A 13656-nucleotide genomic window follows, 5' to 3' on the forward strand; every position below is an offset into this window, starting at 1 on the left:
GTTGTTTCCCTCTCGTCAGCCCCACTTCTTCTAAATATTTTTTTTACTTTACTGCTACCTAATAGAAATAATAGATTATGATTGAACGTTATTTAAAAAATTCACCTGTAGACTCCTATTAAATAAACCTACACCATTCATTCATAATGATAATTATAAAAAGTCTTTAATAAACCTGGGTTCCGTCAATCCATTTCCACGTGTTCTCGTTATCAATGTCATTTAAACCAATGAAATAGCCAAAGCTTATTACTTGATGATGATGATCTCTGACATGACCTACAAGAGAGGTAAACAGTGTAGAAAATTCAATATAGTAAGATTGCCTTAATTTGCCAAGTCCATGAAGTCCTTGTGATTGCCAACAATCTACAACGAATCAAAACAAAATAGGCCAGTCAAAGTATGAAATCACCCACTATCAATTGCAACAGAGTCCATTTAGTCATTTTTAACCCTCATCATTTAACCATCCATTTCAGAAAAGCAAACTTAATAACACATCAAAGGCCCCCAAAAATCCCCGAAGTGGAACAGTGCCTAATTTGCAGGGTGAAATTTCAAAGTTGGTCAAATCTTAATAAAAACCACACGGAGACACATCAAGCTATACTTTTTCTGAATTCTTATGATGAGAGCAATACATTGGTATGATTTTTTTTTAAATTTGACCAACTTTAAAATTTCACCCCCTGCATAATTTGGAAAATTGCAAATTAAGCACTGTTTCACTATTTGGAATTTCGGGGACTTTGGATGTGTTATTAAATATGCGTTTCTGAATTGAATGGTGATTAGATGGGTTTTGTTGCGATTAGTGGTAAGTTAACCACTTCTTTTTTAAATTTGACTAGCCTAAAAGCAACACAGTAAAAACTATCATTAATAAAAATTCCTTTAAAAAGGAACAGGGCGAGCAAATGAGGAAGTGTCATAAGAGCGTTAATGTTTTGTACATGAAGTTAACGTCTTTGCTACATAGCTAGTTGTTAAAGGTCCGTAACCCGATCGACAGCATCACCCCCCCCCCCCTCCTGAAATTTGACGCTCCAAGTCGATGTATTTCCGGAGAAATCATGAATCACAGCGGTTTTTTACAGGTTACCAGTTTGTAAACAATGGTAAATACTTTGGATTTCTGGGAGGGAATTATGAACGAAATATCAGTCACCGCAACAGCTACTTTGGTTTCGCGTCATACACATTCTGTGAAAAAAGCGAACCACACTAACTGCTGAGGAGACGGTGCGCCGTATATAGTTATGAAAACGGCAGCAGTTATCGTGGTGTGCTAAATAGCTCAATTGATTAGCGCGTTTGTTTTTACCCGAGAGGTACCCGGTTCAAAACCCGGTATCGGAAGGTTTTTTTCCTCTCCATTTTACCCAAACTTTTTTATATTCATTTGAAATGTACATATTGCAAGGGAAATATATTTTGTTTCCTTTTTTCTGAAACGGTACGAAAAAAAAAAATTCCGTTCAATACGGGCCGGGCATTGTACAGCATGTCAGCATTCGTCATTGCCTGCCCAGAATGCAATTCACGTATACCAAGGTATTGGATTGCAAATTTGGCTATTTATTTACATTTACGCTGAAAATGCTCTCGTTTTTTCACAAAGCAGCATAAAGGAGGCGATATTTGATATTATTATGTAATTTTAAAGACAATCCATATCCAAAACCAATAGGGTTACCCCCCTTTAATACATCGAAAATGTGACTAGAGATTTACAATTTGATGACATTCAAAATAATTTTAGTATTGAAGAATTTCAACAAATTACAGAACTTTCATTTGTTGACATACTAGCAATACCGTAAAATTCCGTCTACAAGCATATATGCCTCTAAACGAGGTTTTTTTGACACAAGAGACAAGAGGCAGACACTCTTAACAAAAACGTTATTTGGAGTTTGAACAACTATATTACTGATAAAGACGGCTGTACAAACATGTATATTTGTAAGACCAATCTATTGCAATGTTTTTGAGAAGGGTATTGGCCTTTCATATCTTTCGTTAAAAAAAACCTCGTTTGGAGGCATTATATGCTTCTAGACGGAATTCTACGGTATTGTTAACAATGTTGAAAATCATGTTCATAAGCGTAACATATCCTCTATAGGCATACATCTATTTATTAATGTTCATATACGTATAGCAATTTGATACATCTATGTCTTAATACTCATAAACGTAACATCCTCGATACATCTATTTATTAATGTTCATAAACGTCCTTGATACATCTATTTCTATATATTTCAATGCTATTTTATCTCCGTGTTCTGACAATAAATTTGACCCGAATAACTTTTGTAAGAGGTAGAAACCTTTCAGGCGGCGAGTGGCATGATAGAGCCGGCAACTTGTGACACCGCCCGGCCGTATGGCATTTTCCAATATACTCGGTTAATTTTGTGGGGTTCATTATCGAACCCCAACGGTTTTAGCTTGTATTTATATTATTTATTAACATAGGCCTATTTGTTTGTGATATTCCAAGCGTTTTAAAATTTCAAAATAATCCCATTCAATTACACGGTTGACGATGGAAATTTACTGAATTTAGAGAATGCACTGCGAGCACCACCTGAAAACTATCAAAATAGTATTATTAACTAATCCCATAACTGTTCAAATATTTATAATATGTTAACATGTTTTAATGTCAACAACAGCCCTCACTAAACAGACATTAATTCTCAATCGGCAGGATCCATAAGTGCTAAAGTAAATATATTTTCTCTTATCGCCTGCCTAAGTTTCCCCATTTAAGGGGTGGGGTATGAACGTTTGGACAGTATTTATTGTGGGACATTAGAGCACATCAGACATGTTGAATTGCATTCTGAATACGAAGAATGTCCTTATGATATAAAATAATTTTGATTTTTTTTTTAAATTCGCAAATGATGATTGTTACTTAAAGTGTATGTAGGTGGGATGAAAAAGCCGACGATCAATTGAAACTTTTGACCTTTCGTATTGAAGATATGGATCTTTTTCCCAAAACACACACAAAAAATCCATATCTTCAATATGAAAGGTCAAAATATTTCAATTGATCGACTTTTCCTCCAAGCTACATACACTTTAAGAATATGTCATTAGATTTATAAAATTTACTTCGAGGACTGTTATATATCAAAAATATGAAAAATATCAAATTTTAATAATTTGTCATAAAATTTGTATTACATCGTGATTGAAAATTATTTGATATCAGAAAGACATTCTTCGTATTAGGAATGCAATTCGATATGTCTGATGTGCTCTCATATCCCACAAAAAATACTATCGAAACGCTCATTCCAGATCCCTTAAGTACTCTCTTTAATTTACTCAAGGTTGTGTTTGTATAAATGAATTCAGTTATATAAACACAGCCTCGTGAAAAGGACATGTTGACAAAAATTAATTGACTGTGTGGTTATAGTATCATTAACAGATTCTATACGCTATAGCAGAGCAACAAGCACATACAGGCAAGTATTTTGCCAGTATCAATAAAACTATAATGAGGCTATTAATGTAGCCCAACTGTACGTATAATCTGGCAATACCGCTAAATCTTAAAAAAATGAAAAATATCTGTTGCAATTTTCGGATTTGCATAAAAGTAATTCTAGTTCATCCAAGTTGTAAAACAATTATTTCTTTTAATACAAACACATTCCTTGGTAAGACAACTTTATAGCACTGTTTGAATATCAACATGAAGTAGTAATGACAAATTTAAATGTACACTATCGCCTCTGTAGTTTCCTGATTACATAGACAGCACGATTATTTTATTTTTATTCTGCAACGCTGTGAGGAAATAAGTAGGCCAAAACTCATCGCAATAAGGTCGAAAAACCTAATCATTAATATTGATTTTTAATACCGAGGTATTTTCTCTCTGTATTGCTTTACTTAAATATTTTTGACGTTCTATATGATAACAATTGATAGCTATGTGGATTTTGAAATAATTCCCAACATCACAGATTGATAAACGTCTTTTTAAAAGCTTTTAAATGTATAATTCTTCTTTAAATCTTCAAGAAATAGCGTGTGAAAAAATATATCTACGGAGGAATTTTGAGTAAGGCTTGTGATACAAATGATACGTCTACCTTATACGATTAAGCAAAAGACATAATACCTCCCAAAAAGTCCTGTTCTCCTTGACTGTGGATACTAGCTAACTGAGATCCCATGTCATAGCATGACTGATTTGCCTCAAAGTATGTCACTGCTGCTGCGTGATCGAAGAAGTAACAGGAATCGTTGTAACCTTTCCATCCATGCTTGCAACCTATGCTGTTTACCACAACTGAATAAAACGTAAAGAGATGTACAGATAATTTGGCAATATAGGGAGAAATAATTTGTTCATTTGACATGGTTGTTGACCATGTTGACAAAATAGGTTCAATGATGCCCTAATATGGTGTTAATTTGTCTTTGGATTTAGTGTCTAATAGTTCGACCTCGTACAGAAACCATTAATCATAACGATTAAGATGAGTAAAATTATTGTCAATTAGGTGTCACGAATTTAAAACAAGCGCAAACAAGGGCAATGGGGGGGGAGATGTGGTGTTTCATTTGAGAGGTCGCCAATTATAATCCGAATAAAGTATAGTACAGGATAAGTTTTCGTAAGGAGGCACTTAAACACGTGATGTTATGTGATGTTGATGTAAACCTTGAATGACATCAAATTTTTGAATGGTTTTTAATGGTGTTTTGATGAATTTTTTATGATTGTAAATATTGTGTTTATGTCATGGGTACTGTGTTATTTTGTAACATGAGCAACTACTTTTATTATTGAATGAGTTTCCGTGATTAAATAAAGATTAGACTATACTATACTAACTCCACTAATTATCGTCAATTGTTTTCATGCTAAATTCGCCATTTCTTTTTGTAAGCTTTCAACATAAACCCCGATTTTTATTCATCATTAGTCACTTCAGTGACGTAACGTAGTCAACGTCTTGAGACCAGGATACACCACATTACAAATGTAACAAGGAGTAAAAACAATAAGTCTTGAGCATGATGAAAATGTTAATGATTAACCTAAGCTGGAAATTGAAAACCATGATGCAGTCATGTCTACAGTAGAATTCACCACGACCTTTGCAGGACTTAAACCCCATTAAAAGCTATTAAACCAAGATAACACTAATTGAAAACAGCTCAACTGATTAAATCAGATCTTTTCTGGTTAAATCCACACTACACTATGTTTCTGTTTTACCTGTGCAATGAACAATGAGCTGGTATTATAGTTTCAGTTGGGTAACCGATTATAAAGCAAACGCAAGCTAACAATACTAGTTCACAAAATGAGACAATAGTCTGCTTATTGTTAACCAGCATTCTTGAAAATGAGAAACACATATGGTTGTTGACTTAACACGGTTTGGAAATAATTTCTTCATATTTTTTGGTGTTATCTGTCGTTTTACATATCCTTCCTAAAACACAAAAGTGCGAATATTTCCAAACACGTAAATTAGCTACAAATTTAGGACATGTTACAAAACTATATTTTCTAGAATTTCAGAGAATACTTTAAATATTGGCCGGTTATTTTTCACACAGTGACGTTAACTAGGCAATATCCTATACTTTTAACATACACTATTTGTAGAGGTCACGCGTCAATGGTGAGAGCACTGTGTATTGTGTATAGGAAAACGAACAGTAACTGCAGTATGCTTACGGCACGATCGAGTATTACAGCTTTGTGAAGAACTATCAGATCCGGGACATGGACCACTCACAGCACACGTCCTGTACCGATATTTTGTCCCACTGTTACATGTTCTGCTGCAAGAGCTCCAGGAATCCCATGAAGACCAGGAGGCTGTTAATAGAATTCAGGAATAAATCTAAAGATGATTGCATCATCTACAACAATAATAAAGACAAAATAACAACAACAACAACAACAACAACATTAACAATAATCGATTTTGGTTTGTTGCAATACATTTTTTGTTGTATCAATGATGAAACTATTGCCATCCGATCCCGCTCAACCACCAGAATAGCTCGAGCTGACACGGTTCATGGCGGCTTATCCGTTGTATAGCTGTATTCGGATGCCTACTGAAACTTGTAGCCTTTAAATAAGATAACCAACGCAAGGTTCACATATTCAAGTATTCAAATACCTTATTTATTGGAAGTAGTCATAGCTAGCCAGTTAGCATTTTGTTTATAGTTTGATGAGGCAATTTAGAGCAATTACGAAACTGACCGTGGGTAAAAACCTAAGTCATGAAACAGTATTTAAAGTAAACATAATTAAGCTTTAACAAGGAGGATATTGAAAACCTACGACACGATTCAGTGTTACAACTCTCTGAAGAACTACCAGCTCCGGGACATGCACCACTCCCAACACATGTCCTGTTTCGATTCTTTGTCCCACCGCCACATGTTATGCTGCAAGCGCCCCAGGAACCCCATGAAGCCCAGAAAGCTGTATAGGATTCAGGAATAAATTGAAAATATTATTGTACCGTCTCATGGGGCATTGTGTTATATCAACAATAACAGTAACAATTCGCACGAACAACTGAGATTCGCAAGAAATACCATATCACCTAAAATATTATTTTTCATATTTACCACATACATCTTACAGAAATAAATTGTATTTTACCTTCAGTTGTGAGCTGAGCGGTAGCAGAAGTACTTGCAATCGAGATGGCTTGGCTTGTGGTTGCTTTGACGGTATCGGTAGCTAAAACAAACAAACATACAAGCAAAACACCAGACAGTCATCTGAGATAGTAAATATTGTACTCATTAGGAAACGAATTTGGAGAAAACCTTCTGTTAATAAAATACTATGCTGAGCCACCAGCCTGGGTGGCTCACGCTCCAGTAATTTCAGATGATTGAGCTCAGTAATACATCAAAGAATGTCTTCCAATTCATGAAAACAAATAGATAATCAGCTTATCGGATTAAAAGCTTAGAGGGAAGGTCTTGCTGCTCAGCGAGTGTTTGTAATTATCAGAAGGTTTTCTCCAAATTCATTCTCTAATGTACATGTATAGGCTATGCAGTATATAAAGCTATAATCATTAAGCCAAAAGTCACACGAAATTCTCAAGAAATATCAGACTGTCACCCAAGGTATTTTTTCTCTTATACATAAGGGACCGTTCACAAACACTCGTTGGGGGCCTGATGCAAAACATTTTCGAGTTTTCGGCTCCCCCACCCTTAACAGACCTCAAAAATTTCAGGCCCCTTTTTTGACATGAAAATTATGGGTCAACACCATAGAAAAGCATATAAACTCAATTTTTCAGCCCCCCACCACCACCACCCTTAGGAGGGTCAACAAATTTCAGGGCCCTCTTTTTTGAATCAGGCCCCTAATAAGTGTTTGTGAACGGTCCCTAATGAACATCATCCTACAGAAATCAGTTTTTACCTTCAGTTGTGAGCTGCTCAGTAGCAGAAGTACTTCCAGGACTCGTGGTGACTTTGCTCATGGTTGATATAACGGCAGCTGAAACAAACAAACACAATAAAAGACGGAAATCTGGGGTGTTTGTGTTCACACACCCTCCCATTTGAGTGCAGGTCTGAGTCTGGCTATGGTATGAAAAGCTATTGGTCATAACCATGATGATGAACTTTAATGAATAATTTTACCTTCAGCTGTGAGCTGCTCAGTAGCGGAAACACTTTTAATATTCGTGGTGACTTGGCTTGTGGTTGATTCAAAGGCATCCACAACAAACAGAAAAATAAAACACCAGACTGTCATATGTCATGCTCATAATGAACATTTGCTTGGTTCAAATTTTTCGCATTGCATAACAATAGTATTTGCAACATAGTACTACATACTAAACTATAGTACTACACAACTATTTTTCATTTGAGCCACTGGTGTTTGTAGGGGAGAACTATTTTTCATTTGAGCCACTGGTGTTTGTAGGGGAGACCGTAGCCTTCTCTGTAGTCCACTTGCCCATTGTGCTACTCATTGGCTATTACATTAGCATAAAACTCTGATTGTATGTGTAGATTTGATAGATTTTCACATCTGATCTTTTCAGTCACCGTACGTATCATATCAGATTTAATGTAGGATTGGCTACATTGTTTTGGATTCTAAGGCCTATTTCTTAACTTAAAATTTAAAAACTTAAATTTATTCACCTGGTATTTTTTTTGGAACACCCTGTACACTATATTCATTTGAGCCACTGGTGTTTGTACTGATTGGTTCAAATCGTTCGTATTGCATAACAATAGTGTTTTGTAACGTAGTGATATAATACTCTTATCATAGTATTATTATTATTATTCATTTGAGCCACTGGTATTTGTATGAACAGCTGCTTGGTTCAAATCTTTCATATTTGTAAGAAGTTTTCTTAAGAATACAAGTACATCACAAATGATTACATGTATATTAATACAAATTTGGTATCCATTTGGGGCTCGGTTACTACGATATAATTCAAGAATCTGGTCGAATACAAATTTTAATTCAATATTTAACTTATTTTCGCAAGGCGGATGTCACACAAGCGACAATATTACTGCCCAAAAGATAGACGAAAGTTGATATGAATAATTTAAGAACGTATGGTATGATTTACCATGTATATATATAGAGTTTTATCCTTTAATTAAAGAATTTTAATATCAAAAATGTGTAGAGACAAGCATGGTCTAAGTAATTGCATTCAACATGTTTGATACATTTTAGAAAGCAGTAGATGAAGACATAAAATATTCAATATGTAGAACAGAATTTAATTAAAAAATTGGCAATAAAAGTCACATATCGGAGCAATTTATTAAGATCAAGCATATCAGGAGACTGATCCCATGGTAACGGCAAACATTATTAAAATAGAATGAGCTTGAATACAAGCTAGTGCTACCATAACGCGCAGATTTTTATTTTTTAATTAAAGAGGAATTACGGTGGACAGAAGAGGATACACCGGCCAAATCCGTTTTAAATATTTGAAACTTTGCCCCTCTAAACCTATTTAAATCAGGATTTATAAATCGGAGTTGGCACCGTACCCATCCAATTTCGAAATGAGATTGTCAAACAACCGCATATCAATTTGTATGTCTGCAATTACACTGCAATTACAAGTTTTAGATTCAAATGCATTCTGCAACATACAGGTTATTAGGTATTTTCAACATTGTAAAAAAAGCTAAATATTTTCATTTTCTAAGAAAAAATTGCAACTAATTGGCCCTCTGTGGCGCACCAATGAAGTGGTGCATTGCAACACCAAGGTTTCTAACTACCTTAGAACCTTTTGATAAAAGATTTTTATGAGCGCATCTAATAATTATAAACCAGCAAGGTTGATCGGTAAACATACGTAAATGCATGTCCATAGCGCAGAAGGACTACCCAGTCCCCCTGGCGACTAGTTATCTACCTCATTCACCAATTGGGTATGCAAGTTCAAAAATCTCATTGAAAGTGTATGGATAGGTTCGTGGAGGATGTTTCGTTGATAAAAAAAAAGCATGCAAAGTTAGGTGTTTTAATCGAGTTGAAGGGGAGCAAAACGGCATGGAATGACGGGTTGTCCCAATGACGTGGCTTAAGAATTTAGAGTTATGTTGGCCAAAAGGCAATGAAAACATTTTTAAAAGTACAGACAAATAACACAGTAACAACATCTTACAAATGTTGTCATTGTTAAATATAGTTTTGGCAAACAATTTGCAAAATGTTTTGTCAACATTTCAAAACATTATGTCAGAATGTTTTGCATCAAGATTTCAAAACTATTTTCTGAATGTTATTAAAACTGTTTTATACCCGGCATTTAAATATTTTCTAAAAAACGATTTGAGTTTGTTGGGTAGCATTTTATTGAGACACCATACGTGTATTTATTTACAGTTAAATAAAAAACGTACCTTTCGAATCTTTACACCCTAGTTTCTCGTGTAACTCCGTGACATTGTTATTGTTGATTAGCGTTAATAGATCATCGGGGTAAAAGAAATCCTCTGATCCTGGCAGAGGTGTCGGGTTCATTCCTCCGAACATAATTTTGGTACAAGTACATAAAACGTCCTTAGTATAAGACAGTGCCCAATGTAAACCTAACTCAGGACGATCTGGGTCACGTTGCTGCCACATGAAGCAGTCATTGGTTCCACCATGTCCACAGGCACAGATAATGGCTGTATATAACAAAACCATTTAAAAATCATCATTTTTTAAATTTCAACTAGCTACGTGTAATTTTAGGATGAAATTTGACAATACATTAACATTGCCTAATTATAACAAAAACAAAACGGAATAACTATACTGCTTCCTAACACTAACCATAACCCTAACCCTATGATAAAAACAGTGGCCTAAGTAGCAGGGGCAACTGCATATATCTTCTGTAAGATCCCTTGTCCTAAACCACCCCGGCTATAGCCAACAACCATGACCAAAAAACAAGACAATAATTTAAACTAGAAAATATGAAGAACAAAACATAATAATGATAATGACAACAAAAACATTTTGGCAACCTATATATAACCAGGTTTATAATATTATGTTTGATTTTGAAATACCAAATGTTTTTATATTGTTAGCTACTTATTTGTTCTCGGCGTTGAATATTAATGGTCAGCATTATGACTATGTGAAAAAGTAAATAATGTAAATATTAATGGTTACAATGTATACATACACGATGACTTCATTGAAGCGATCAAATGACTCAAGTGACGACAATCCCGACTTTGTCTTCAATTTTTTGTCTGTTGTTTTAGGTTTCTTACCTGTCAAAGCCGCTATGGCGACTTTTATCGCCTTAGTCATGTTGAAGAAAATTTGATAACTCTAAGTCATCTTCCTTATGTATATGATTCCAGATAATGATGTACACATCCTCCTCGCTGGTAGGCAAGCAGGAAACTAATACTCTTCCCAAAGATAATTATAACTATAGCAGCGCTGCCTGTTACCATAGTGACACTAGGGGAACCAGTTATTTTGACGTCTGGTATATTATTTGGAGTTTTGACTAATTTTGTACCTTATATTTGTGAAATGCTCCTGATATTGTACGGTTTAATCTTGATTTGTAAGTTTGATAAATGAATAAGATATATTATAGGAATGTGAAGTGAGGCTCTCACATCCCTGGTTTGATCATTTCAAGTACTGTAGAAATATTGCCTGGTAAACGTACAGTGAAAATGGTTTCACCTTGATATTCCATTAATTTATGGGGGGGACAGGAATATCTGAGCTGGTATAATCAAGGGTAATTCTAAAGTATTGTACGTTGTCAATGATTCAGCTATTTTGGAACTGTTCCATTATTTAGGTGTCAATAAATGCGTATCCATCAATACCTCAATGTCATGATAATTAATGCTAATTATTCGTCACTATTGCCATGATTGCTATTCGTATTTTCAATGTCATATAAACATCGAATCCTTTTGAAGCATGGTATACTGTTAATCGATGTTAATTAGGTTAAGTGCTTCTTGTTGATGTTGTTGTTTCTTGTACCTCTAGACGTTGAAGTTTGTGCTTTTAAACCGCATTTCGCAAACTCTCTATCATATTAAAAGATTTGACTACAAAAGCAATTCTCTTAAATATAAATGCATCTACGCACAGTTTCCACCTCGATACACCCGAGCACACAGAAATTTCCAAGCAGAACGAGTCTAGACCCTACACAGACTGTGTTTTACTACAAGCATTCCCTTCATCCAATCAGATTTTTTTATATATATCGAACAAAAGCTAACTTTTTCTCAGGTAATGCAATGCTTAGAGCAAGGCGAATGTGGTAAATCTGTGGAAAACGACCTATCCCAGCACAATTTTTGAAACGCAAAAACGTTGACCCCCCAGCTCAAGTGGCAAGTTCAAGCCAGTGAAAATCGAAAATCTTACACTAGAAGTCTAAATTTCACACCTAAATTTAACACCAGGGTATCAAGACTGATGGGTACCAGTCCTTTTGATATTATACAAATACTAACTGTCTATGAGTTTAATGGTCGAAATATAATCACTCGGTGATTGGAATGGACAATACATCTTTCACCGAGTGCTTTCAACCATTACACGAATTTAAGACAGTTAATATTTGTTTTTTATCACTGAAACATAAATTCTGTTGTTCAACAATACTATTTAAATTAGGGAATACATTTTTTTAATTATTTTGGCCGTGACATAACTTCACATTTTGGTATCCACCCCATAACTAAATCGGCGAGTCTAAAAGTCAGCGCACGGCTTGGCGCAGCACTATGATGGTAAATAAATAAATAAATAAATAAATAAATAAATAAATAAATAAATAAATAAATAAATAAATAAATAAATAAATAAATAAATAAATAAATAAATAAATAAATAAATAAATAAAAAATAAAAAATAAAATAAATAAATAAATAAATAAATAAATAAATAAATAAATAAATAAATAAATAAATAAATAAATAAAAAAAAAAAAACTATCACACGGAGAGGCTGATGGTAAAAATGATAAATGGCAATCAACCAATGAACTGTCTGGAATTTGTGTATGATTGATATAAAGCATGATATTATTATACATTTTGTTGCTGTCATTGTCGTTGTCGTTAGGGCTAAAATACACGTTTAATAATTTGACAGTATGTACGAGCAGAGGAGTACCAAAACCCAATTCAGACATTAAATACCCATTTAGAGATTTTCAGTACAAATTATTTGGCTAAAAGCACCACCAAACGCGAACAACAATTATATAATCTGAATGTTGATGAATTTTATAGTGATCTGGTTCAGCAAACTGCTGAATAGAAAATAGACACATTTGACACCACAACAAGAGTTTGTTTGAGTTTTATTTTCTCTTTATAATAACAGATAGTACATCAAGTTTGCCTAAATATTGGTCTACCATTTTAAATTAAGCACATTTATTTGTGACCTGCTACCACGAAATCAGTGTAAAGTCGCAAGGTGTTAGTCACTCAAAACGCCCTGGCTACTGCCTTGGTGTTCACTCACCTGTTAAAGCCACTAGGTATGTCTGTATGTCCTTTGTGAATGGGGGCACAATTGGCCATACACGAAGGATAATACTACTGGCTTGTACAGGTGACGGCAAACAAACAACATCAACTTAGACCAAATATCTCGAAACTACCTACTCAACAAAATGAGTATAAAGTCGCGGCGACCTTACATTGATTTCGTTGTAGCAGGTCACATTTGATTGTTAAGGGGCTGTGCAATAACTATGAGCCCTGGGGAGAGTAATATCGCGTGTGGGGCGATATTTAAATAAGTTCAAATATGTACAATTTCCTGCTGTGCATACAATATAGACTAGTCAATTTAAATGCCTATAACATAATGAATTGTACGTCGGAGATATGTCAAACTATACTTTTTTGAAAAATCCTAATAAGGAGAGGAATGCAATTAGATGGTTTTTGGCCATATTCTGCCAATTTTGGATATATGCAAATTACAAATTTTCCACTGTTTCCTTTTTTCTCCTTTTTGGACATGTTGGAGGGTGTTTAGAATCAAAAGCAAGCAAAAACATTGCTGTCCCATATTTGTCTAACTCAAACATAAATTGACTCGTCCAATATAT

General features: G+C 34.5%; 1 protein-coding gene across 1 annotated transcript; it reads right to left on the reverse strand.

The window, feature by feature from the left end:
• Positions 1–4136: 4136 nt before the first annotated feature.
• On the reverse strand, positions 4137–10855 carry LOC140163470 (uncharacterized). The gene is made up of 6 exons (XM_072186785.1): positions 10816–10855; positions 9946–10215; positions 7463–7540; positions 6680–6760; positions 6353–6496; positions 4137–4327 (listed from the first exon to the last, which is right to left on the reverse strand). The coding sequence occupies exons 1-6, from the start codon at positions 10853–10855 to the stop codon at positions 4137–4139; spliced, it is 804 nt and encodes a 267-aa protein (XP_072042886.1).
• Positions 10856–13656: the final 2801 nt, after the last annotated feature.

Source organism: Amphiura filiformis, chromosome 11, assembly GCF_039555335.1.
Source record: "Amphiura filiformis chromosome 11, Afil_fr2py, whole genome shotgun sequence".
NCBI classification, from domain to species: domain Eukaryota; kingdom Metazoa; phylum Echinodermata; class Ophiuroidea; order Amphilepidida; family Amphiuridae; genus Amphiura; species Amphiura filiformis.